Source organism: Rhamphochromis sp. 'chilingali' (genome assembly GCF_963969265.1).
Source record: "Rhamphochromis sp. 'chilingali' genome assembly, chromosome: 4".
Classification (NCBI taxonomy): domain Eukaryota; kingdom Metazoa; phylum Chordata; class Actinopteri; order Cichliformes; family Cichlidae; genus Rhamphochromis; species Rhamphochromis sp. 'chilingali'.
This window is the reverse complement of record NC_137948.1, coordinates 19,002,915-19,030,913: the sequence shown is the minus strand read 5'-3', so window position 1 is coordinate 19,030,913 and position 27,999 is coordinate 19,002,915. Positions and strand designations below refer to the sequence as shown.

At 40.3% G+C, this 27,999-nt stretch overlaps 1 protein-coding gene across 1 annotated transcript in view; it reads left to right on the top strand.

Annotated features, from left to right (window-relative positions):
• Window positions 1–27,999, top strand: part of LOC308395114 (multiple PDZ domain protein-like) — a 47,154-nt gene that overhangs the window by 5,854 nt on the left and 13,301 nt on the right. Inside the window, exons 9-31 of the mRNA XM_080879791.1 lie at window positions 252–354; window positions 465–556; window positions 661–874; window positions 1,184–1,258; window positions 1,839–1,918; window positions 2,150–2,296; window positions 5,058–5,243; window positions 5,419–5,580; window positions 6,037–6,246; window positions 8,055–8,225; window positions 10,843–10,957; window positions 12,959–13,157; window positions 19,240–19,545; window positions 21,351–21,533; window positions 21,992–22,169; window positions 23,459–23,569; window positions 23,911–23,976; window positions 24,460–24,531; window positions 25,001–25,100; window positions 25,957–26,165; window positions 26,594–26,685; window positions 26,765–26,894; window positions 27,761–27,853. Coding sequence (XP_080735917.1) covers window positions 252–354; window positions 465–556; window positions 661–874; window positions 1,184–1,258; window positions 1,839–1,918; window positions 2,150–2,296; window positions 5,058–5,243; window positions 5,419–5,580; window positions 6,037–6,246; window positions 8,055–8,225; window positions 10,843–10,957; window positions 12,959–13,157; window positions 19,240–19,545; window positions 21,351–21,533; window positions 21,992–22,169; window positions 23,459–23,569; window positions 23,911–23,976; window positions 24,460–24,531; window positions 25,001–25,100; window positions 25,957–26,165; window positions 26,594–26,685; window positions 26,765–26,894; window positions 27,761–27,853 — 3,294 coding nt within the window. The remainder of the gene's footprint in view (window positions 1–251; window positions 355–464; window positions 557–660; window positions 875–1,183; window positions 1,259–1,838; window positions 1,919–2,149; window positions 2,297–5,057; window positions 5,244–5,418; window positions 5,581–6,036; window positions 6,247–8,054; window positions 8,226–10,842; window positions 10,958–12,958; window positions 13,158–19,239; window positions 19,546–21,350; window positions 21,534–21,991; window positions 22,170–23,458; window positions 23,570–23,910; window positions 23,977–24,459; window positions 24,532–25,000; window positions 25,101–25,956; window positions 26,166–26,593; window positions 26,686–26,764; window positions 26,895–27,760; window positions 27,854–27,999) is intronic.

Genomic DNA, 27,999 nt, shown 5'->3' with positions numbered 1-27,999 from the left:
TATAAAAATGTTCTTTGAAAACACTTTTCCTTTCTGCTGTGCTGTAACTTAGGAACAGAAGATGAGGTTGTGACCGTATCGTGACACTAATCTTTGGTGCCCACCTATTAAACTCCTTTAAATATCACGCTATATATTAGGCTGTATAAGTCTGGACAGACGTGGCTGCAAATGTCATCTTGACTGGTTGGTGAAGGCATACAACTGCAAGGTGGTAATTATGTTTTTTTTTCTTCTGGACTTCTTTCCAGGTCAGTGACTTGAATGATGACTATGAGTTCAGTGTGCAGTTCACTAAGAACAATCGGGGCCTGGGATTCAGCATCTCTAGCTATGTAGGTGACCTAAACTCAGGTAAGTTTCATCTTTATCCAATAAAAAATAAAATACAGTGCCACATTTATGCAATCAGTTCTCAGTTTCATTTCAGATTTGATATATTTCATATATTGTTCTTTCCTCAGTATACAGTGCTGGCGTGATGGTGAAGAGCATAGTAAAAGGCAGCACTGCTGATCAAGATGGACGCATACACATTGGAGACATCATCTTGTCTGTGAGTTTCTCTTTCTCTCTCTTTTAACCTACACTGCCATTAAATCTACTTGTAGTTGTGTACATCTATACTACTCCATCCACATCTTTTGTCACCTGACTCAGGTCGATGGGGTGAGCCTGCAGGGCTGCAGTGAACAGCGTGCCATGGAAGTGCTGAGGAGGACAGGTCCATTGGTCAGACTTAGGTTGCTGAGAAAAGCCGTCCGTCTTAGTAATATCCTGCCTCCAGTTCCTCCTCTGCAGCGCCTCCGACACTCCCACAGCTTCCATGAAGGGAATCCCTACAAATGGGGCCTCAACAAGATTCAAGAGACAGGTGATTTGTGAAGGGGAAACACATTGGTTCAGCGGTGTCACGGTGAAATCATTTTTGTTGTACCCGAGAAACTCAAGAACGTGTTGATTATTAATCTATAATTCAAAGGATCATTGATTCACTGGTGCTACCTTCATAGTTGAGTTAAACTGTGTCCTAATTAACTTTGTAATATTGGATCGGAGTATGATATTGAATATCTGTACTGATGTTGAGCTTGCTTGCTTGATTGCTGGGGAAAAACCGACCTTTTCTTTTGTCTGTTTATGTCTGTTTGGATCCCTGCACGTGTGCTCAAACGTCTCCCAGGCATTTGCTCTCTGCGTGAAATCTCCAGGAGAGCAGCATACGCCAGCAGACGACCCAGACACGATTCCAAAAACGGTAAGCTCCGCTTCCCATACTGCACTGCAGTCTGGAACTAGATCATGGGACTTGGTGTGATATGCTGATTGGACTCAGGGAACAGCAATGTGCCAGTGAAGCGTGCTCTTTGATGGGAGTCTATTTATAGTATTGTGCAATCATGTGTTTATCCAACTCATTCAGCTAATTCCAGATGATTTGTCTCTCACCCCGCCTGCATATATGGCTTTATTTAGACAAGAATTTTTGGGCTTGATTAGAGAGCACAGTTAAATAAGCCCTGATTGCTGTGAGGCTTTATTAGATGAATGAGAAAACATTGGTTTGCCAAGAAATCACAAGATGGTGGATGTGAATATGCACATCCTATGTGCCTGAGCTGTGGGTGTATGTTGACATCCTGCCTTGCCACAAGTAGAAGGATGCTGTCATCTCTCTATAATACAGCCAAGTGGATTCTTTCATATAGGATCCCATTATTTATTGATTGGGTCATCTGGGGGCTTGAGGTGATTTGAATTGGTGTGTATGTGCCTGGGTTCATATATCTCTACATATGTGGGGTGAGGCAGATTTTCTGTATGTGCACATTTTACAGATGTGAAACTGACTCCAGCTGAGGAGGAAAACCTGAGAAAGAGGTGGCAGCAAGCAGTGGGACCGCGATATGAAGTGGTTGTAAGTGTCACTGTAATGCTGACTAACTGTCACCTGACTAAATTTAATATATAAACATGTGTTTTTACATTTGTGAATATTTGTGTATCAGTACACAGAAAAACAACCATTGAAAAATCACAGTTTTTTGACGTAACAATGCTCAAACGTCTTCTCCGTCAGACTTAGCTTTAAACGTAGCTTTCTTTGTTTTTTGTTTACTTGCCATTTATTTTCCACAATCTCCACCAGGTTTGCCAGCTGGAGCGATTCAGTGAGACAAGCGGTCTGGGCATCAGTCTGGAGGCTCGGGCAGGGCATCACTATCTGTGTTCCATCTTACCCGAGGGGCCCGTCGGCCAAAGTGGCAAGATCTTCATAGGAGACCAGATATTAGAGGTAACTCTGATACTTCAGGCCCTTTCAGCCTCCGTATGTGGAACTCATCATTTTCTCATTTGATAACAATATGAGATTATGCAAACCAGGTTATAGTACGATCTGTGTGGAACTGATTGATTTGTCACGACTGTGAGTTATTTCTGGATTACTTATTATATAAGGTTCCATCATTGATATGTTTTCATATCATATGGTTTCATACCACAGATAATCTTCCATTTTTAAATATAGTATGACCAAATGATTGATCTTGACAACCATTTTCCCACTGACTTCTGTTGGTCAGGAAGTATTTTGAAACCACATCTATCACCACTTAGTGACCCTCATATAGAATGCAGGCTTTAGGCTCTTCTCCAATGGTTTAATTTTTCAAACCTGTAAGCTACGTCCATGTTTTTTCTGGCTTTTCTTCTGGCTTGTGATTGTCTCTAAGCTCTGCATAGCTTTAGCCAGTTATTTCTTTAAAATGTCCACGTTCGGCTGGGTGAAGGTGATTCAAGTGTCTGATTAGTTCGTTTGCCACTTTGCAAAGACACAAAGTTGGCAAATTGTTTTGTGAAGAGCTGCTACATTAATGACATGTTGGAGTGCATCTGTGAGTGTGCACGCTCATTTACATGTGCTACTGTTGACATAGTGCACATAAAATGGATGGGCTTGTGATTAAACATACATGAGGCTGACCAGCCAATCACCAGTCAGAACAGAGAGCACAGTAAACGTAGTGTTTTTAGCTTTAGTTGTGCACATGCACTATTGGACTTTATATCTGGAGTGAGAGGTATATGTCATTTTCTGTGGAGTTTGAATGTTTTCCACTTGTTTGCACAGATTTTCTCCTGCCATGCAAACACATGCTAGGTTAGTGTTGCTCGTTTGGGCCCAAGCACTAACAAAAGAAATTCTTAATCTTTAGAGTTTGACTTCCCTTTTAAAGATTAATAAAGTGGTAATGATAACATACACTCACCAGCTGTTTTATAAGGTCACGGTGTGTAGTACGGGTGTAGTGAATTGCATTACTTTTAAAAGTGTTTTCTGAATTAGGAATACCACCACCTTCTTATATGGTCGCTATGGCTCAGCTAGATTGGAGAGAAGCGACACAGAACCAGATGTTGTCAGTTTCACTAAGGATATTTATTGCTCAACCACAAGATATAAGAATCAAAAAATGACTTGGAAACAAACTACAGGGACAACATGGCCTGTAGGTGTTTCCAGATCAGCAAAAGAAAATAGAAAGTAAACACAATCAACTCTCTGCCCAAAACCACATCTTTTTCGCTAATGTCTCTAAACAAAAGGACAACTAAAGTGTGTGTGTAGGTGTGTGTGTGTGTGCGTGTGTGTATGTATGTGTGTGTGAGAAACATGTCTCAGCCTCAGGCAGTAACAAGCACCTTGAACATTAACTGTAACTAGTATCTACATCCAACCTTAAACTGTATCATTCGAGTTTCTGCTTGTAGCATACATAAACCAAATCAAAAGGCATTGAAGGCCACCTGCTCACATTATACTGCTTTTCAAATCTAAAACAAATACTTCAGCAACCACGTAAATCCCCTTATTGCTGGGTTGGACTGGCAGGCTCCTGTCCAATCAGCAGCGTGTGCAGCCCGGCACTAGACCAACACTAGTATCAGTGCCACAGTGTTTTTCACTGTCAGCTGCTGCCACTTGCATTTTATCCTCATCAGGTTACTGCAAAATACATCAAGTAAAAAAAGCATGTATTAAATGTAAGCTACAGTAGTCAAGAAGGATTTCAGCAATGCCATCCGTTAAGAAAAGTGAAGAAATGTTTAAACGACGGGCCTACACTGGCTAGAATCTAATAAATATAACTTATTAACTCCTTTCTCCTTAAGATAAATTTCACAGTCTAAATTTACTACATGTTGCCATGGTAAAACATGCCATAAGACCTTCACTGATGAGGGTTTTTTGTTTTTGTCTTTCATTACTCACACACCCACATAAATCTGGATCAACATAGTCAGAGTTGATTGATCAGCTGCCTGAAACTTTTGCGTTTCCCATCTCAGGGTTAATTAACTCAGACTTCGACTTGGGGAAACCTGCAATCTGGAACAAATTGGGGGGAAAGGCAAACGCGTTAAAAAAAAGGAATGAATCTAGGAATTAAAACGAAAATGTAAACCCAAACACGGCATATCCACTTCTCAGGGGACAGGTCCCCTCACATGTATCACTCATTATGATGAGGAGTCGGATGAACTCTTGGATGAATTATAGCTGCTTTACGCTGCTTTATAGACACACTCCAGATTGTCTTTCATATCTTTGTGGGGACAAACCGACATCTGTGACGCAGCTCGACCCTTTGATCTCCTTCCCATGGCTTAAGTGATGCCAAAGCCATTGTTCATCTCTGTTTTTAAATGAGCTTCACCCGGTTGGGTTATTGCTTCCAGCTTTAATTGTTTCTGCTGTGACTCGATGTACTGCAGCCAGCAATTTCTCCTTGATTCACAAAACAGAAATTTCAGCCAAGTATGCTCACACACATGCACAGAGAAACGCAGTTAGGGATATACACAAACGTCAGATGATTTGCAGCCAGCACTTTATGGGAAAACATTTTCACACACAGCATCTTTAACCTTGGGTACACAGCACAGTAAAGAGCACATTTTTTTAAAAGCTACAAACACGACTCAACCAATCCCTGACTTCGAGAACATGTATTTTTGAAATAATTTGTAATTTTTATGTATCTTGCTGGCAGGTGAATGGAATTCCTCTCATCGGAGAGACGCACAAAGAGGTGGTCAGTATTTTGAAGGAGCTGCCAGTGCACGTATACCTTGTGTGCGCTCGCATTATACCCCCTTCAGTTCCCAACAGTGATGAGGAAGACGATGATGATGTCTGTCTCAGCCTGAAAGAGCTGCTGGCTGGGTTCAATGATAAGGTAGGGACAGCCTGAAGAGGCGGTAAACTGAGAGGAGTAGATTTAATATTGAAATCCTTTAACTTGAAAACAGCATGAATAACAGTAGATCAGCATGGAAAAAGAAACTGATGTGCTCTACAGCTGTAAATCATTCTACATTTTCTGCTGTCTCTCTTCTTTCCATTTGTTCCAGTTGGACCAGGGTTGTGTCATTCCCTGTCCTACAGCTGAGGACATCACCAAGCGTGGCGTGCCCCCCATGTCACCTCCTTTGGCCATGTGGGAGAGAGAGGCTCAGGTGGTCGAGCTGGAGAAAGGAGAGTCGGGCCTGGGCTTCAGTATCCTGGACTATCAGGTCAGAGACATGCCTCTGAGCCTTTCTACAAATAGAACTGGCTGTAATAGGCTGCAGTCTAAGAATATCAGTGTTCGAGTTTCTCAGTGAATACTAAGAAAATGGAGGAGTTGACTTCTGTATTCTGTAGGGAAGATTTTTGTATTTTGTGTTTTTGTGCTCTAAATCACCAACACGTTGAAGTGCCCTGACGGTTTCTATTTAAATGTTAGATAATGAAACCTTTTTACACAACAAAAAATCAATCCTTTCAAAAGCTTTCAAGCTATAAAGAAAAAGCAACTGTAGCTGGTTTCCCTTCTGTGAAGCTAACCAATGCTTTTGCTTTTCATGTGTTAATTAAGCCCTCGTCACTTTGTTTACCTGCATTTACGCCTCATCTTCTCATTTTTCTAGTTTAACTTTAATTTTCTATGCATATTTGAGCAAATCTTTCTTCTTTCGGTTTAAATCTAGGATCCAGAAGATGCTTCTAAAACAGTTCTGGTAATCCGGTCTTTGGTGCCTGAAGGTGTAGCCGATCGGGACGGTCGCCTCCTTCCTGGGGACCGGCTCATGTTTGTCAATGAAACTGACCTAGAAGGCTCCAGCCTGGATTATGCTGTGCATGTCCTAAAGTCCACAGGCTATGGCCCTGTCCACATTGGTGTTGCCAAACCTCTGCCGGTATGTGCAGATAAATCATGAGGATTTATGATTTTTATTACTGTACAGTATACATAAAAATTCAAGTACACCCCTTTGCCCTATAAAACAGTAAATGATTAATGAAATATAGGCTTTTTAATCTTAAGTATATTTAAAAGCAAACCAACTGAAAAGACTACAAACTGCAAACTTAGTGAAAGAAAAGTGTGATCATTTTGAGCAAGCTGATATATATGATTTAAACATAAAGCTAAAAGCAGGAGCAAGGTTAAATACTACCTGCCAAAACTAAAGCTTTTTGAGTTTAATCCTGGGTTATAATGTCCAGTTCAACATGACACTGCATGGAAAGAAATAGTCTGTTCTCAGGATTGCCACATATTTGCGTTGTTTGTGCCCAGGACGATATACCAAACATAATAAAAATAAAAATATGCAAAATAAGTAAAACGCCTAACTAATGTTTTACTGTTGGGCCTCTCAAAGTAGTAATATTGGAAGCAATATTGGAAGATTTTAAAATTTTGATTGCTAAAAATGTTTAGTAATATTGCATTGGAGCTAACTTGTATGCTGTGATAAAGTCAAAAGCAAACTGTGTATGAATAAACGGCTTATTAGATCGTCACCTACAGCTAATCCTGCAAATACTTTATTATACATTATTTATCATAATGGTCCAAGTATATGGAAGTTTACCAGACAGTGTGCCATGTAAGATGTTGCCTTCCATAATAAATGGTATGGTACATCTTACATGGCATATACACAAAAGTATTGGGCCATCTACACATTATGGCTAATTTATATTCAGAGTCTTTAGTGTAGCCTACACAGGTGGCTGTATGTTTGTGTATGATTTTCCATTATACGTTAAGTGAAGGTACCAATCATAATCGTTGCATGCTGCATCCACGCATGGTGTATTTACATTTTTAGAGAGGATTTTAGGAGGTTTGTGGTTGTGATGTACTTACATAGATTAAACACAGAAGCATCACACCTACAGGAGCCACTTGACCATGGAAACCCATGCCATGAAGCTTCCAGCACGTAGTTTTTGTGCTGATGTTAATGAACAAGGTGGTTTGGAAGTCTGACATTTCTAAATCAGCTGAACCTTGGTGACTTTTACACAATATGAGTCTCAGTACCTGGCAAAGCAACTCTGTAACTGTATACAGTGTTCCACTTTGCAGTAATACCACTTCCAGTTGATTGTGGAATAGCTAGGATAGCACAAAATTCACAAACTGACTTGTTGCAATGGTGGCATCTCATTACAGTTCCACACTCAAATTCATTGAGCTCTTTACGTTCTCAAATGTTTGCGAGGCTGCTGCATGGTTAGGTGCTTGTATTCTGAGTCGTATTCATTATCACACATTGCACATTCAAAACATACTTTCAGTTCAAAAGATATTTTATTTTACTGTTATGACTTCATTAAATCTTTATCAGTTTGGCAATGTATAATAAAATGTATTATAATTTACAGAGATATGCAAGATCATTACTTGCATGTGTGTTTTCTCTTAATAAGCACTTTATGTCTTCTCCTTTTTGTTGTGGACTGTGGCTTAGTAACAAGGAAGAGAGAATCTAGTTACAGGCCTTCTGAATTTTTAATGCTGCTGAGAGATAAACACAATGCTCGACCACTCTACAGATGGACAGAAGGGGAGAGGAGTACAGGGTGTCTAATTTATAGTCACCCCCTTTAGCCTGTTTGCTTCGATGCAAATTTACTTTTAAAGCAACACAGCTACTTTGGCCTTTATTTTTTCAAAGTCCTAAATTTCAACTTTTGAATATTGTATTCTCAGCTGGAACTGTGCGGTGGCTTAACTCCCATCTCAGAGAGGAGCACACGGGCTTCCTGCGACGACAATGACAGCCACACTCAGGTCAGCCTGGTAGCTGAAGCAGCCGAGGCTAACGTCAACGCCACCGCTTCAAACTCAGAGGACAACAGCACCAGTCAGCTGTGTTACACGGTATGTTCAGCTAAACAAAATTAGCACCAGTCATAAAATGATATTTCTGCCATTGGACAGTACTTGATAAATGCTTTTTGCACACTTTATGGGGTAGAAAAATAATAGAGAGGTAGAGTTTGTCTATGTTTGGGGTATTTGCACATTTATTTATTTGTCAGCAGAAAGCAGAAGAGGTTGTCTGGTTATTATGTGTCTGGATTAAATACAATTTTAAATAAAGTTTAAAATGTGTTATTTGGTCCTTGATCTTAATAATATTTTGTATAATCATAAGCAAAATCCTTTCAGGATGCTTGTCAATAAGTATTTGCATACTTGCAGTATTTGCATAGTATTTGCATATTTGCAGTGACACATACAGTGAAACTGCGGTGGTCTGGATCTGTAATCTGTCACAGAGGAAACATTGCTCATTACCATGCAAACCTGAGATTCTGTGGGTAGCCATTTTAGTTGCTCTGAAGGAGATTACCATGTCAGTGTGTGTTCGCTTCATTCACATTCTATAGTGGGGTCAAGAGTCGTGGCTCAAGAGTTGGGAGGTCGCCTTGTAATCGGAAGGTTGCCGGTTCGAGCCCCGGCTTGGACAGTCTCGGTCGTTGTGTCCTTGGGCAAGACACTTCACCCGTTGCCTACTGGTGGTGGTCAGAGGGCCCGGTGGCGCCAGTGTCCGGCAGCCTCGCCTCTGTCAGTGCGCCCCAGGGTGGCTGTGGCTACAATGTAGCTTGCCATCACCAGTGTGTGAATGTGTGCGTGAATGGGTGGATGACTGGATATGTAAAGCGCTTTGGGGTCCTTAGGGACTAGTAAGGCGCTATATAAATGCAGGCCATTTTACCATTAGACCTGGCTGTATCAGTATTACTGGGTTGGGGATAGAGAAAAGTACTCGGTGTCACAGAGTTGTTCCTGCATTGTGGCCGCAGCTCAGTCCTATTGAGCTGGCCTTTTGTACTCTACTTTGCTTAATTACCAACAATTGCCTCTCAATGAAAAGTGCTTACTGCTTGCACAGCTTTGGCACATGGTCGAACACAAGGACATAGAGTTTTGTCTCAGGCTCACGCATACACACAAGAGACTTGGAGCAAGTGTCAGTGTTTTCATCAAAGATGGGCTTGTTGCAAAAGGTAGCCTCAGAACTTCAGTGCTGCTTTTACTTTATGTAAAGATTCAAAGAAGATGTCTTTGTTGCCGTTTTTCTTTGTGAAGTGCCCAAGGGGACATTAAAACTCGAACTTTCTGCGTGTTTTACATTTAAGAGTAACTCCAAAGGCCTCAACCACAGAGAGTTACAGTAATAGCTCTTTGAAATAATTACTGTGTCATACAAGAATGCTGGTAGTGGTAATGATAATTTCACATTTCAGTGCCAGGTTATCTTTACAACACAATTCCTTGTTGAAGTCTTGATGGTGTTGGCTGTGAAGGGTCCATTTCATTTCTTCTCAGACACCACTGTCAGGTTGACATCGGTTCTTAGTGATATTAAGTGTCTTTACTGAACTGAGTCCCATTAAAGATGCTGCATATACTCACGGACACTAGATTAGGTAAACCTTTCCAGCACCAGGTTGGATTGGTAGTTACCCTGTGATCATCAAGGGATGGACATGATTAGTGATAATACTCAAGGAAGGATGTGAGTTTTAAATGATGCTTAATTGGTACTAAAAAATACCCCATACAGTTAGATCTCAATTAATCAAGGCAGGGTGGACCTTTCGTGATGTTTACACCAAATTCTGACCCTGCCATCTGAATGTCAAAGCAAAAATCGAGACTCCTTAAACCAGGAAACATGTTTCCAGTCTTCTGTTGGTGAACCTATGTGAACTGAAGTCTCAGTTTCCTGTTCTTGGCTGACAGGAGGGGTACCCAGTGTGGCCTTCTGCTGCAGAAGGCCATCTTCTCCAAGGTTTAAAATGTTCTCCATTCTTGTCTTTTGCATACTTTGGTTGTAATGGGTGGTTATTTGAGTTGCTGTGGCCTTCCTATGAGCTTGGCCATTCTCCTATGACCTCTGGTTTGAAAAGGTATTTTCACACAGAGAACTGCCACTCCTCCTATATCTCCTTATATTCTATATATATTTTATATATATATATATATATGTATATATGTATATTTTCTCATTGTCTGACCATTATCTATAAACCCCAGAGATGCTATGTGGGAAAACCCCAGTAGTAGCAGTTTCCTAAATACCTGTCTGACACCAACAATCATGACAGATTCAGATGATTTGATGATTGTGTGACTATGTCATTAACACCACCAGCAGGTCAGTTTTCACCCATTTACTGGATGAATCACCCAAACAATTTGGTGTCTAGGACAAAACATTCACCAAACGCCTGCAAAATTATTGACCTTTCGATCAGCCTCCACTTCACTTTGTGTTTAGTTGTTTTAAAAGATGTTAGACTGCTAGTGTGCCAAACTTGAACACTGAAAAGTTTATGAATATAAATCTGTTAACACTGTCGTTGTTAGCGTGGAGCTGTGCTGCATTATTGTTCACTAGCATGAAAACACACTTTTATGCTCTCACTCACCCATGCCCCCTTGTCACTCTCTCTCTCTCTCTCTCTCTCTCTCTCTGGAACACCAGCTGCATCATCGCTTCACCAACATGGACGATGACGACATGCAGCAGCCGCCACCTCTGCCCCCCCGCACCAGCTTTGAGAGGACAATCACTGTTGTGCGGGGCAATCGTAGCCTTGGTATGTTCTCCGTCTTTCTCATGGTGGTGCTGTCTTGGTGTGTGTACATCGCAGGCATGGCGATAATGACACTAATAGGAGGCGGTGATGACGACTGCCCTGAAGAGGAATGATGAAGCAATGTGTTCCTCATTCCTGAGAAAAATATGATCCGTGTGTGTACCGCATGTGTGTGTGTGTGTGTTTGAGGTACGAAGCAATGAAGTGGCGTAAAAGAGAATGAAAACGTAACATTGATTTAATAAATGACATATTAATTTGAATGTTGATCCTAATATATGATTATATTTTTTATACTCCAGTTTTGAGACTGCATTGTCTTAACTGCTCCAAGAGAAAGTCTGATGTTTGGCTCTTCAAACACAGGAGGCGAACAAAGAGTGCAAAGCAGTTCTGCTCTATGCAAAGTATAAGGAAACAAAGTCATTTGTATTCTCCAAACGTGCTAATAAGGCACGCTAATAACGTTTGTGTGTGAGTATGTGTGTGTGTATGTGTGTGAAAGTTTGAAATTATGCAAATGTTCACAGGTAGAGAATATCAAGGTCATAACCTACAGTCTGTGTCTGTGTGTTGCACCACTGTATTCTTTGGTTTTTACCTGTTTAAAAATATTGTAGATCCTCTTACTGAGATATTTATTGAAGTTCTGTCTTCTGGATATCCAAGTATGGAGGGTTTGCATATTTAGTTTGTTTCTGGTTTTGTGAATTTACATATGTTTGATCTGAGGCAAAAGCCTCAGCATAGACAGGGTTACAGTGTTTATCCATAAGGCTTGAATATGGACTTATTTTTATGAGCAATGGTAATGTAGTGCAACATTTTTTGTGCTACTTTACCAACTTTTCCAATAGGTGCCATGTGCAATGCGATCCATGACTATGACTTTTTACCCAAGTGAGACATGCACATACCGTATATGGCTGCTTCGGGCTAGAGTTTGGATATTCTTTAGAGCAGGTTGTCAAAGAAAAAGGTTTGATGGTGTGAAAAGGGTTTTTTTCTTGCCTTGCTCATCTAAAACATGACGATAAACAGCCAATTTAGTGGTTGCTTATTCCTGGCGTGAACCAGTTGGTGTGAATTTGTTTGACTTACTTTTTGATGAGGTTTAGATTTCCATGTAGAATATTTCATTTGGATTTTACCGTAACGTATTTTAAGCATTGTTTTGGCAGAGTTTGTAATGTTTAAATCTGTCTGGTTAGAGTGTCATAGTATTGAGCACGTTTAAAACATTCACCATAATTTCTTTGAATGTCTTTAAAACATGTGTCTTCTGTTTGTCCTGTCAAAATCGGTAGCTATGTCTTCTGTTGACTGTATTCCATGCACTATGATTGTATTGTAATTTGAATGTAATAAGAAAAAGACAATAAACTATTTATATGATGAAAAATAAACACAAAGTCATTTCTTTGACGAATTTCAAATTATGTACGACCATAGTGTTGTGGATTGTAGTTAGATAGCAACGTAGTACGCCAGCAGCTATAGACCAGACTGCCTAATTCGTTGCAGGCTGGCTGGCTTCCCTTTCTGTGGTTTGTGTATGTGCGTGCATGGGCGTGCGTGTGTGTGGACGCCTGATTTACCTGCTTCTGTCTGTTTGCATTAATGAAGTGTTTGTGTAATCCTCCTAGTGTCCAAACTGATAATGCCAAAGTCGGGTGTTTATGTGACAGGCATGTGTTACTCGTCAGTCACCTGTGCCCTCTGCCCTCTGTGGATGTGAGTGCGCATGACGGTCTTTGTGCACCTTTTGTGGGTGTGACTGTGAGGGATGATGCTGTGTAAATGTCAAGCATTTGTAGCCATGTTTGTGTGCTAATCTGCCTAGTGTCTGTCTTGATTATGCTGATTATACCACTGTCAGGTGTTTGTTTGGGCGACTGTCTCTCTGTTTGGCATGCATTCAAAGCAGCCTTAGCCAGCCCTCCGTTCACCTGTGCTTTTGTGTGCTTGTGTGTGTGTGTGTGTTAATGTGCGTGTTGGCAGGGATGACAGTGAGTGCTATCAAGGACGGTTCAGGCATGCTGGTGCGCAGTGTGGTCCAGGGGGGGGCTGTTAGCCAGGATGGCAGGCTCGGGGTGGGGGACGCCATCTTGGCCATCAATGGAGAATCTACCTCCAACCTGACCAGCGCCAAGGCCAGGGCCATGCTCCGCAGGCACTCCGTCATAGGTCCAGAAATGAGGTAAGGAGACAGTCACATCCCCGCAGCCCACCAGAAAACATGGTCAAGCTCAACAAAAGTGCTAAAGCACTCTAGGGCTTTTTTTTTTTTACTGTACATAACAGAACCCCTTTTTTCTCAAGAATCCTTAATCCCTAAACAAACACACTGTTTGACTGGCTGTGCAGTATTGTTTACATCCTTTACAGTGTTTCAAGTGCTGCTTGAACCTTTGGATTTCTTATACTTAGTAATTGTGCTTGCAAAATTATTTTGACGATTGTGGCTCGAGTAGAGTAAGTATATTAAGAAACTAATTACATTTCTGAAGGTCTCTTGACAAAAAAAGAGAAGACTTGATCTTACAGCAGAAATATCCCAGGTGCAAATGAAAAAATGAACTACTTGTATCAAGCTGTCTCAGTTTCTTGCTCCAGGTGGGGTGTTAGGTATTTTGTGGTACAGTGACCTACTGGGACATTTTCATAAAAACAAAGAGCCATTGTTCTTGTGAAATGCCAAATTATCTCGTTTTAAAGAGCACTCACAAAAATATATTCAATATGGCTAATTAGACCTCTATTCAAGTTAAAACTGGGCTAAGTCACCGCAAAAGAACCTCTGGAATTGAGGAAGATGTAGCTTCTCAACCTTAATGTAGCAAAACTGTCAGATCATTACGATAGTCAAGCACATGCTCTAGTACACATGCCCACACAGTCCCCAGTGCAGGTCATCCATGAGAAGTAAAAACACCTGAGTGGACAGTGCTACTCTTTTTTTTTTTACCCCTAAAAACGACTCACCTAAAGTATACACAAAACCTAAGAAATACAGACATTGCTGTTCTGCTTATTTCTTTCACTAACAGAAATAAGCTTCTACACTTTTCCTGCAGACTTTAATAAGACTGAAAGTGTATTGCAACTACAGCTGATGTCATCTTGTAGACTTCAGGTAGCAGGTTTAACACACTTTCACACAGGCTTCATTTGTCAGGTTTGGAAGCTACATCGTTGTTTTATAACGTCTATAAATAATAAAAAAAACGGAGAAAAAAATCAATAACTACATGTTTAGTTTTTCACACTTTTTTACACTTTATTTTAAAGCCTAAAGCTACCCATGGCAGCTAGCTTCACTTGATTTAGCTGTCTTTTTTTTTTTTTTTACATTACATTCAGTACAGCTTTTTGAGATTACTTTTTATTTCATTTTACTCCAAATTACAATAACTGTATTTTTTGAATTGCTTATTTTGATGTTTTAATATTTTTGCACAGTGTAAAAGGCACAAAAAAGTCTTGATGCTTGCTCAATCATCCAGGTAAAGAAATATCAAAAAGTTGATACGTCCAGATGAACAGAATCATCTTTCTGGGATGTACAGGGATTTTTTTAGAACTGTACATTTTTTAAATTACATTAGAATTTTTCTGCATTTACAAAATCTTTACTATCACATCCAAATTGTGGTCAGGTACAGCAGATTATTTTTGCTTCATCCAAAGTTGGGTCAGTGTCATACAGATAAAAGGAATCCCAAAGTCACTCAAACAAAGCTTCAGAAGTCCTTTGTGGAGAACAGGCTTTTATGATACAGCAGCAAGATTGAAGGCACTCTTGATTAAAACGCATACAACCTCCCACAAGGGGTATTTAGAGGACTAAAGGAACAAGATTGTCTGGGATGATTCTCCTGCACATTTCTAAGCACCATCTCTGTTGAGCACTGCTTATTACTTATCAACTGTCTAAAACCAGTGACAAGGCAACACGCTGTGTGTGCTTCTCAGCTAAATACAGAGATGTTCCAAATGTAAGTGACTTGAGTTTAGGGCAGTGATTCATCTTTCTGCTCAACAATGATCTGAAACAGACAGCCATGATAGCACTAGTGTGGTTTCAGGTCAGGTCAAGGACAGTCTTTAAGTTTAGCCTAAAACCACTTCAATATCTGTGGAGAAAGTTCAAGACGACTGAAGTTGCTTGAGAAATCTGCCAGAAAAAATGGGATAACTGCCCAGACCCAGCTGTGTAGCAATCCAGCGTACAACTTAGACTTACCCTAAAATCTGAAATACTTGAGGCTATAAACTGCTGCCAGAGGGATTCCTTCATATTTCTAAATTAAAGATCAGAAAATGTTTGTGCGAGATTTTAGTTGTTGATCTTCCATTTGCAAAAATGTCTAAAATATGTTTTATGGTTTTATCATTCTCAGTTATTGAGTATGTAGTGTATGCATACACAACAGAGAGGTTCCAAGTGTAAGTGATCTTAGTTTGGTGCAACGACTTACCTTTCTGCACAACAATGAACGGAGGCATACAGCCGAGGCAGCATTAGCATGGCTTCAGGTCAAGTACAGGGCAGTCGTGGAATCATCAAACCAAAGTTCTGGCTCAGCCCACATATGCATTTGTGTAGAAAATTGAAGATGACTGAAAGAGCTTGAGAACCCTGTCAGGAAGATTGGGATAACTGCCCAGATCAAGCTGTGTAGCAAACTAGCTGACTAAAGACTTACCCAAAAACACTTGAGGCTATAGTTGCTGCCAAAGGGAATATTCATAGTTCTAAATTAAAGATCAGAATGCTTTAATATTTTTCACTTTTTGATTTTCAGTTTGCAAAAATGTCTAAAATATATCTTGATACATGCTCAATCATCCAGGTAAGTAAATCCCATTCTGTTCATCTGGACGTAGTGTTTTCACGTTTTCAATGGGAGAAACGTTTTGTTACTCGTGACTGACTGCAGGTTTCCCCAACCTTATAAACAGTACATTTGCACAATAACTGAAACCAGCCTACTGACTGAACAATGGGCTGTGAGGTCAGTTCCTTGATCATTAATATGCAAATTGTCATGACCATTGATCAACAAACACCTATTAATGCCCATGAGTATATTAATGATATAAACAATGCTCCATCCAATATAAGTTTTATGTCATAGCTGCCCGTAATTAACAGTATTTTTAATTACCATAATGTTTCTGTAAAGCTTAATCCACCATTCAATATTATTTTTGATTAAGATGCCACATTACATTTATTTACTTGCATTTCTAAAGAGAAAACATGTGACGCTTGAATTGATACGTTTCTGACTGAAGTCCAGTGTTCTCAGATTTCGGTATAAAAATGTACATTCAGCTGGTTATTTGCCAAATAACTAACAATATAATTATTAGTTTTAAGCACTTTCTGAATTATTTGTGTTTTCTTGTTTTGTGATAGGTGGTTTAATACATTCGTTAAACAAGGCAGATGCACAATTTAGGTTTTCGGATTTTCAAAAGTTTTTCAGGCACCACTAAAAAAAGAAAACTGTTTGTTTACTTAAAACTTGTGGTTCAAGGCCTCAGGCAATTACCAAAACTATAAAGTGAGTGTTTTTCCCAACTGAAGAGACCCCAGTGGGTTACAGTAGTTACTTAATGCAATTATTTGCGTTGCATTTATGTGCACTTTCCGTGCTGTCATAGTTTAAAGACAGTTTTCTTTGAGAAACAAGAAAACCAAAGGTATTAGTTTGGAGAGAATGTGGAACGGTCTTTTGGGAATGTTGAGAACAACTGCTGAAAAAGTAATTGACTACCATGCATATATGTTAGATCTACCCATGCAAAATGTAACAGCCTGCATCTGCAATGTGTACAAGCATGTCATCAATATCATCATCTCTGCAGTCACATGACTTTGACCGCATCATCACCTATAAATGATCTCGTCTCACTTTGGATCTCCATTACCACCTTGTTTTTTTTTGACACTGCAGTCATAGCTGACTGAGGCAGTGCAGTCATGTTAGATTAGATTAGGTGATGAAATTTTAAAGATTGCCTAAGGGGAAATTGGATAAATTATTACTTGTTCTAACATCAGCAGTTATGGCTCCACATTGGCAATGCTTGTTTGGCTGATTGGAGATGTGCTCCACCCCCACCACCCCACTGCCCTGCAGAACACCCACTCACTTTCTCCCAGTCTCTCTTTCTCTCTCTCCCTCCCTCTCTCTCTTCCGCTCTGTGTTGCATTTATGGGCACACACATACAAACATTAACACACATACCAGCCTTTCAATGATCTAACCTCCAAAAACACCTTTTCCTGCTATGGGAAATATCTCTGAATAATTCATCACTCATCTCACCTTGAACAGTGTGCTTCTGAATAAAAGAACGTTTTAAAGAGCCTCTCATAGATGCGCACACAATACACACGCGGACGAATACCCACACGCGTTTTGGCTTTCTCTATCATATACACACAAAAACACTCATCAGTATACACATACCGTGTGCTCACACTGCCTACTCCTAAACAGCACTTCAGATAAACTAAGAGCGAGTGGAGGCAGATGAGTTGCTTTGGCAGCCTCAGAATAAGACACATAGACGGGTGAGGGCTTGTCACCATCAAACTGCCTCCTTTCAGACAAGACAGGCTGTCCACATGGCTCAGTCACAACAGCTTAGTGTAGACTACCGTGTTCAATCTACCACCCTGAATGAAACATAGAAATTGGCTTTTTCAGCAGATTCAAAAAGCATGTCTGCTAGTAGCATCACACCGTGTAAAAAGAAGAAAAATAAAAGTGGGAGGAGGGGGCTGAATGATGTCCTTGACATCTTTTACAGCATGGCTTAGGCAGATCTGGGATTATGTAAAACAAAAACGCTGAGAAGATTTTTCCATTTTTCAGATGGAACGGGACACGTCTGTATTTTCAGAGCTCTAAAGATCGTTTGACCGACAACTTCAGTTTTTGTTGTGGATTAGAGGTAGTTTGTAAAAGAAAAAAAATTCATGTATGACATACAAAAAGGGTATGTTTTTAGTTGCTTAGCTATTATGTGGTATTTGTCCATCAATATGGCTTAATTTGTCTTCAGTTCAATGTTAAATTGTCAACAAGTAAAACTGTCTGAATAATAGTGGGGGTTTTTGTTGTTAGTGCTGTTGCCTCACAGAAAGCAGGTCTGGGGTTTGAATTCACTGGCTAGCTAGGACCTGTTTGTGGGGCGTTTTCTTGTCTCCAGTTGCCTCCCACAGTCCAAAGCCATGCATGGGTTTAGGTTAATTGGCAATTCTTCTGCAGGTGATTGCAAGTGTGAATGCTTGTCCGTCTTTCCACGTTAGCCTCTATCTAGGATAAACTGGTGACCTGTCCAGGAGGTACCCCACTTTTTCCCTATGACAGCCAGGATAGTCTCCAGGCAAAATGATGGATGTACAGTGTTTTTTGACAAAATGGACACCTTACAAGGAAGCAAAATTTCTGAGAACAGCCTCTCTCCCCTATATTCTTTAGCCTAAATTGACTCAGACATGTCTCCATGCTTGTAGGCAAGCTAGCTGGCTAATAGTCCAAGCTACTTGACAGCAGAAGCGGTTAATTTGCATCCTGAGAGAAGTGAGTGATTTCATGAAGACTGCCATGATTTGTCAGTTTCTGTTTGGCAAAATGAAACAGCGAGTAACACATTTCTTTGCAGTTTTATTGGCTCTGGTTTGCGTGTCCTGCTTTGATACCACTGAGCAATCACATAAGAATTAACGCTGGAAAATAAACTAAAGACTTCTGGAAGTCACCACATCTAGCTTCTTTATAAACTTAAAACAAAAAATCTATAACTTAATCTCTTTTAATAAATTAACTAATTGACACATTTTGTTTTATCTGTTATCTTTTGTGTGGATTTTGGACACACTGTTTCCCCCTGCATGAGCTTTATGCTTAGCTAAGCTGGAGGTTGCTTAAAAATCCTCTTTATAGAAATGAAAATGTTACTAAACTCATCTTATCTTGATAAGGCAGTGAATAAGAGTCATTTTAAAAACTTGCCATTACTTCAGTGGATAAAATGCAATTATTGTCTTATTCAACTGATATTTAATTTATGATTTATAGAAATTTCTCACTACTGGGACTGTTTTTTCATTCCTTAAGAACCCATTGCTCATTCTTTGGTGAAGAAGTAAAGCAAATGTGCTGCTGAGAAAACAGTGTTGATAAAACTTAAGTAAATAATGTTTATAATGCTTTCACCCCGTTCCCACACTTCTTTTCCCACATTCCCCTACCCCCAGTATAACCTACGTCCCAGCCCACCAGGTGGATGAACACCGTACTCGACTGTGTTTGCCCCCTCTGGCATCAGTTGCAACAGAAAGCCCCTCTTCCTCACCCACTCTAGCGACTGCTTCTCCGGAGCCAGCAGCGGACCCAGCTGGATCCTCGAGTCACCCGGCTTTGTCTATGCTCAAGCTTTCTTCCTCACTCAAGTTTAAAGCCACAACTCCCGATCCAACTTCAATCAGATCTTCTGCATCCTTCAGAACTCCTCATAAAGACCCGGTCACAGTTCCAACCATCAGCCCAGCCTCAGACACGAGGTAATATAAGAGCCAGAGGTCTTAGCCTATTATTTACGGTCACCTAATCCCTTCCCAATTCCCAGAGTGCAAGATAAACCTGTCTAAAGGTTTATTAGACTTCAAGGCTCCAGTTTTATTACAAGTTGATACATTTGCTGCAGGGAATTCAGACTAAGAAATAGCTATACATTCTTTAACACTTTAACCATAGGCTTTTGATTGCTGTAGCAGCTATGGTTTTATTACTGTAACACATCATTCAGTTACCCAGCTGCTTAAGTCATGCTAATGATCTGAATTATGATCTGACACTTTAATTAACGGTATCCATGAGGAAACAATTGTTTTCAGAATGCAGCCAGCTCAGTGTGAGTCTCCTCCAGCACGTATTTTCTCTTCTCCATTCTTCTGTGTTGTAAAGGCAAAAGCTTCTCTCACTGTTGAATCTCTGAGTTATATTTAGCTGTTCGCTTATGGATCTCAGTGCTGACTGTCAGCGAAAATGAATTGTTTCGCTTCTGTCTGTCCCTGCTTTCACTCTGTCTTCGTACCTCTGCCTTTCTCCTCCCTCCCTCACTCCCATTTTTCTCTGCAGCCTTTTCTTCGCTCTTATCTTTCAATGTGTTGTCTTTGTTTCTTTCTCTGTGTGTGCTTACATCTGTCTTTCATTTCTTTCGCACTCTCAGTCATCTTGCACTGGTGTTTTTCTCTTCACCTCATTTTCCCTCTCCTCCCTGCCTGGCATCTATCCCCCTTCTCCTCGCTCCTCTTTCAACCCTGGTCGAACCATTTGTTCTGCCCTCTTCTGTAACTTAACTGGCTATAGGCTCCTGCTGTGCAGATAGCACCACTATCACTCACATCCATGTGCTTATTACAGCCCTCCACCGTTAAACATATTCATGAAAAATTCTCTGCTTTTGTACCTTTTTCTTCCACTTTTGCAGTATATGTGTGTGTGCATATATATATATACACATACACATACACACACACATATGGCAAACATAGAGGCACTACCTCATGATCTCATCTAAATCAGTTTATTTTCTCAAGGCCATCAAACACAAGTGACAATTGGCCAGATGCCTCAGTGTGTCATTAATTAAAAAAAGCTCACCAGTGTGCGCCCCAGTTCTGCTTGTGTGATGTTATTAGATTATTAATTTGTGATTGTTAGATTGGGAATTATCATAAGCTTAAAGTTTGTTTTTCTCCCAGCAGACTAAAAGCAAATAACATTTAAATTTATATAACACAACACAAAAATGTTGATTCTCACTTCTGAAAGTTATAACAACTTAACAGTTGGCATTTTTTATGAATAAATAAACTGAATAATTCATTCATTTTCTGTAAATCCATGTTATATCAATAGATCACTTATCAAAAAGTCACATAATTTGGTTGCCTGTGTTTGTGTGCATACAGTCACAGTAAACATAACAACAACATGTAATAGAAACATTTGCAATTAGAAAATGTTGTATAATGTATGTAAATAAAATATGTCTCTTTTTAAAAGGTATGGAGCTATACACTGGGCACATGGATGTGAAAAAAAGAATTATGGAGTGTATAAATATTCACAGTGTGTAGTTTAAGAGGTCTAAATCTGCATGGGTAATAGTCCCAAACGTGTCAATTATACCACAGATTTGGATTCTTTCTTTGTTGGGCATTTTGTTCTTCTCCTATTGTATTTTATATTCAGAAAGGTGCCTGTAAATTTAGATACTTTAAGTCATTGTAGCACAAAAATAATCATTCAAAAACATACATTAAAACCTGTTATATAAAGTAATCTTTTTGTTCATCCCCAGCGGGCAGATAGCAAAATCTCTACCTCTGAAGAGCAAAGATGGAGACATTACAGCAGAGAAAAGGGACAATGTTAATACAGGTGGAATGGCATCAAAGCCAGACGTGGAGATAAAGGTGGATGGTGCAGAAGAAGGAAAGGAGGAGGAGCTTCTTTCTACAGTGTCTTGGGACCAGCCTAAAAGGTTAGTGAATTTGTCATCTAATAATTATCATGAGATATTATTCAGATTATTCAGGCAACTTCAGGTCATGATAACAGCAGTGCTAATGGTGCACAACAGAGTCTACATGCTCATATTTCTTGGGTTTAGAGAAAGCGACTACAGTACAGAATTTCATTTTCAGCTTGCATTTATTGCATTAAAGAATGCGTCCCGCGTTGATACAAAAATTGCACTGCATAAAAAAGAAGAAGAAAGAAATTCATTTAAAAAAACAACTATTCTGTGTCTCCCTATAAGTTTTATTTAACTAAATCATTGAATCTCCATCTGCAACACTAAGCAGCAGAGACTGAAAAAAGCAAAAATACACATTGGATAAATTATGCATCGCTGTTTTTAAGATACGTAAAGTAATGTTAGAACAGTGTTCTCTGCAGTGTTTGGTAATGTTTCTTGCGTTACACTCTGTGTTTCAGTGTGCGACTAACGCGAGCACCAGGTCAGTCCCTAGGTATCAGCATAATGGGAGGTAGAGGCATGGGCCGAAGACTGAGCAGCGGTGAGATGATGAGGGGAGTCTTCATCAAGAACATCAGCCCAGACAGCCCGGCAGCAAGTAATGGGACCCTACGGGCTGGAGACAGGATACTGGAGGTATGCAAATGCCTGGAACTGACATGTGTGTTGGTGTGTAGCAGAGAAGGAGGCGCAGTTATCAGAAATTGCAGGAAAGAGGTGTGTGTGTGTGTGTGTGTGTGTGTGTGTGTGTGTGTGTGTGTGTGTGTTTGGGTACCCAGTGGTGCTTGTGTGTGGTAGAGAGAGAATGTATTGTGCATACTTCATGAGCATGCATTTATATAATACATACTGTGTATGCGGTACTGGAATTCAATATTGTTTGTGGTCTCTGCTGTATTAAAAGGTGCCAATTTGATTGTAATATGACACACTAATGGCCAATTTGTTGTTTAAATGCCCATAAAATGTTATTCGCAGCAGCCCGTTATTTGTTATTGGTCAAAGATTGAAGGTTCAGCTCCACTGTCATTATATAATACAGGACTGCACAATAAAATGCAGTTATACCCCCCTCCGCCATAACATACTTGGTTATTCATGCATTTATCCAATCAGGTAATCATGTAGCAGCAGTACAATGCATAAAATCATGCAAATGGAGGTCAGGAGCTTCAGTTAATGTTCACGTCGCACATCAGATGGGGAAACACAGTCAAATTGACTTTGACTGTGGCTTGATTGATGGTGCCAGATGGGCTGGTTTGAATATTTCTGAAACTGCTGATCTCCTGGGATTTCTGTGGATGACAGTCTCTAGAGTTCATCGCGAATGGTGTGAAATTTTTTTTCTGAAAAAGCATTCAGTGAGCACTTCTGTGGACTGAAAGGCTTTGTTGATGTGAGAGGTCAGAAAAGAGCAGTCAGACTGATTGCAGGAAACAGAAAGACAGAAAAAAAGTAGCTTAAATAAAAATTCTCTGTCCTTAAAGAAAAACACACATTGTAAGCACAATAGTATCAGAATTCACAACATGTCATGTTGAGGCAGATGGGCTGCAGCAGCAGAAGACTAATGTCAGGTTCCACTCCTGTCAGCCAAGAACAGAAATCTGAAGCTGCAGCGGCGGGCACACACTCACCAAAGTGAAGTGAAGACTGGGAAAACATGCCATTCTGCTGTATTAGGTTTGAGCTGTGTGTACAACACTGCAAGATAAAAGAAATTGTCAACTGTCAGAAATTTTGATATATAATTTTTCACTAGCTGTCTCTTTGAAAAAGACAGCCGACAGCATTGCAAATAAATGGGCATGGCTATTTTAAGGCAACTTGGATTTTAGATGATCAATGTGTTCTTTAAAAACAGATCTACACTGATCTGATCTGAAATTGTATTCACGTGCAATTTTGTTGATGTTGCTAAGGTATGTGGTGTGGACCTGAGAAGTGCCAGCCATGAGCAAGCAGTGGAGGCCATCCGCAGAGCTGGAGACACTGTGACCTTTCTAGTGCAGTCTGGACAAGACGGATCTCAGGTACAGCACCAAAAATAGCAGATTTTTGGTAGCTTTATGCATCTTGCAGACTCTGTATATTCTGGCATGCATGCATGAATTTGAGTCTCCTGAGGCTTCAGATTCTTTCACATTGAATCTCAACACTCAGTAAAGCGAAGGTGCAATGCATATTCTATTGGAAAGCCCCACCAGAAGTTGCAGCAGCGTTGTGCATGGGCGTTGCATTATTATGTCTTGTGGACACAATGCATATTAGGTAAAAATGCATTTGACTGACAGAATAAGTAATTATTCAGCATTACGTGTACAGTTTTATAGAAAATAATACGCCTACTCTGCGTCTTGTGTTTCGCCCACAGTCTCCTGCTCTCATCAACCATGAAAGACTAACTCCAACACTGCTGCCCAACTCACACAGCAGCAGGGTAACACCGCTCTACTTCCTATTTTAAGCTTCGCATTAAGGTTTTTCCTGTTTCAATGGCATACGTAAATCTTATTTCAAATTTACACCAGCCTTGATATAATAGTGCTTTCCACTACTTTTCTAGTATAGACAATCGTGTCCATTAGAATATGAAGTACTGCTCGTTGGAGCTAAAGAGCAGTAGCTACTTTTCATGTTTTTTAAAGGTTGCGACCACATCTTTAGTTTTCACTGGGAGAGAACACAAGCTGTGAAGTTCTCACTTTGTGTTCCTACACAGTTACTGATATTTAGCTGTGTATTGCTGTAGTGTATAGAAAATGTTTCGTGCACACTATATTATATATAGATAGATGAGTCATTAACACCTACACAGCAATCCAAAAAGGAATGGGGAAGCTTCAAAGAGGTTTTTTTTGAGACAGGGATTTCTTTTTTCATAGATATAGAGCTATGTCTGTGTTTCCCCACATGATACTAGGAAGCAGAGAACCTTGGTGGTCTGTTCCTTACTCCTTCCCCTGCAAACCCCTTCATTCCCACCCCGTTTAAGGTTGGTGCACTGTGAGTGTGTGTGTGTGTGTGTGTGTGTTACCACAAGTGTGCCACACTGTAAAAGCACTCTTGCATTTACATCAAACCAACTTCCAGAAACTTAATTAACATGCATTTTTGTACATAGAACCCTTGTAGTCCCTCGCAGCTACCTTGTTTGTTTAAACCCTTTGTTTTTTGCCTTTGATGGAGATGCATGCCTCTAAATAGAGTCAGCGCATTCTTTTGAAGTTATTTTTCCATCCACTTGTAAGTTAGTTGCAAAATAATGCATGATTCTGGTCATCTTTCATGTTATTTTTAGCTGACATTAAAACAGCGTTCATTAATTCATCCTCTTCATCAGTTATTTCCCAGTGCTTTATCAAGCGCACTGAACAAGCCTCAGGGGTAGTTCAACTTATGCCTGAAGGACCCCTGAGGCATCTCAAACTCTCCTTGTTCAATAATGCAAAATTTGTCCCAAGGTACCTTCACCAGCATCCGATAGAATGGATCAGAGAAGCCCTACGAATTTCACAACAGCAGTCACAGGAGCAGCTGAAGATGCTGACGACTCTGGCAGAAGTAAGACTCCTCAAAAGCCTATGTGCCATCCCCATCCATTATAGATTTTAATACTGATAAACATTTTCTGACACTCACAGTTGAATTGTCAAATTCTGGGACATACTTTAGGCCATATGACACTTAAACCACCTGCATTTCAAGCCAGTTTGCATAAATAATGTACCAAGAACAAATTAAAGCCTAAAAAAAAGTTTTAGAAATATTATTCAAGAATAGCATCATTTGAAAGAGTAACATTCCTCAGTATGAATACATTTTAGTTTCTAAGTAATTTTTTTTCTGTCTCTTTTTTGGCAGGAAAAAAAACTGTATTCAAATTGCATCTACTGTTTTATTTCTTACGAGCGTAACTATGAGACATGTTACCTCGCCTGGATTAGGGTTATCAGGATCCCACTCTGGAGCTGGCTCTAGTGTGTTTGAGCTTCAGGGTGCTTTATACTGTTGATTAGTAAAATAGTGTAAAACTATTAGAAGGAAACTGTGTGTGTCTTGCACATGCACACAAGCAAAGAAAATATGAATCCATTCATTAAAGCGTTGCCCCATGATGCTACAAGTGGTTTGAAACACTTTGTATGCATATATAAATCACAGTCGTGGCTCTATATTCATTTTTCCTTGCACAGTTGTGCATGCAAGGTGCATACTATCATGCTGTATATAGTCAGAAACACCCTCAATAAGTCCCTTCCAGGCATAATGCAGCAGCCCACACACATTCCCCTCCAGGGTGTAATGCTTTTCCCCATGTCTCCATGTGTCACTCATTACATGTAGTTTGCCACACTTTTTTTGGCTTAACAATCATATCATTCTCCTAACAATTTTCTGTCTGCTAACTGTGTCCTAGAAAAGATGCTTCAGCGTTATGGCAGTCTGTCTGGAAAGCTCCAAATGATTGAGCTAGAGAAGGACCCTGCAGCTCACGGCCTGGGAATCAGCCTCACGGGCAACAAGGATGACTCTAGGGCCCGTATGGGTGTCTATGTGGCAGCTATAGACCCTCTAGGCCCCGCTGGTTTAGATGGGAGGATACAGATCGGGGATGAGCTTCTAGAGGTAAGGAAGACAGGCTATGGGAACAATATGGAAGAATGAGTGAGTAGGGATTAACAGATTAATGGTGTGAGATTGAAGACTCCAAGAATGGGTTGAGCCATTGGAGAGAGACAAAATAGTGAAGTCAAAAATTAAAGCAGGAGAAGAATAGAAGGGAGTTGGAGACATGGATGAGAGCGTTGAGTACCTGCACAGTAGATTTATCATGCAAATTACCATTTGAATGATAGTTGGTGCTGGGCCGGATTTTTGTAATGAACAACCGTGTAATAGAGATGAGGAGGAGAGTAGTGGGAGAGGAGCAGCTGATGAGTCGGCGGGGGAGGAGAGGTTAGAAGGAGATGACAGAAAGGAAGATTAATGTAGAGGTGAATAGAGGGGGAAAGGCGTTGTTGGATAGGAACTACATGACGCTGTGTTTCTTCTAGATTAACGGTCAGATTTTGTACGGCCGGAGTCACCAGAATGCCTCCGCCATCATCAGTAATGCTCCATGTAAAGTCAAGATCATTCTCATCAGGTAACATGATTGCTTTTTGGTTTTACACACTAAAGGTTTTTGTAACCTGCTTCTGGAATCATTGGTGTTGTTTTACCAGAAATAAAGCAGCTCTAGGTGAAACGGTCCAGGGACTCAGGAAAGACTGTGAGGACACGATCGACTCCCAGACTGACACTGGAGGCTGTGGACAAATCTCCAGTGACATTGAACACATTATTCTACCTCAGGTACAATACATCCAGTAGGTCTCTGGCTAACCACTGTCAGTTGTCTGTACTGCAGTTGCACATTTTTGTGTGTCAAAGGCAGCCTGATAGCAGGTACTTTTGTATCAAAATCTTGATAGATAGACGAGTGTCTGTGTAATTGTACAAAATGAACAACATGTAACTTTAATCACAAAAACACATTTTGCAGACGTGCTGTTATTGGTTTCACTAGTCTCATATTTCCATCTCCGTACCAATATTCGCCTCCATCCATCTCTCATACCCAATAGTACTGCCATCCTCTAACTCCCTTCTCAAGTTCATTCATAAACTTCAACTGGTTCAGAATTCTGCCGCTTGGAGCATCACCAGACCTCCCTGCATTAGTCATGTCACGCCTGTCCTTCAGCAGCTTCACCGGCTCCCGGTTAAATGTCGTATTGATTTCAAGATTCCGCTCCTCACCTTTAAGGCAATCCATAACCTCCCTCCACAGTACCTCTCTGAACTCCTCACTGTCCCTTCTGCCCTTTTGACTACACTGGGATCTACAACCTTCAGTTTCTTTGCTCCTCGCCTCTGGAATCCCGTCCCACCAGACATCTGTAACACTGACTCTCTTAACACTTTCAAATCCCATCTTAAGTGTGCCGGTTTAGCAAATTTGGATGAGCAGGCTGTATGGCTGAGAGCGGCTGGCCCGGGTTCTAGTCAGACCTGTCCGACCCCTTTCCTCTGGTTTCCTGTCACTCTTCACTGTCTGTCTAATAAAGCCAAAAAATCCAATCTTAAAGCACACCTCTTAAAACTGGCACAGTCATTTTTTACATATGAGTATTATTGTGTTTAAGTTTGTTTTCTTACATAGTTGCTTCTCATTCCAGGATTATGCAGGTCTTGGCCTTTGCTTGGAAGAGGATAATTCTAAGGGAGGACTGGTGGTCACGTCCCTGATCCAGCACGGCACTGCCAGCAAGGTATGACATCGTCAACAGGATCATATGCCCGTATATCATCTATACTATTTATAAGTATCTATACTATGTAAGCCTTTTAAGTAATTTAATCATTTTCAGTTTTCTTTTTGGTTCTCTCTGAGCAAATTTACTCTGTAATTTTTAAA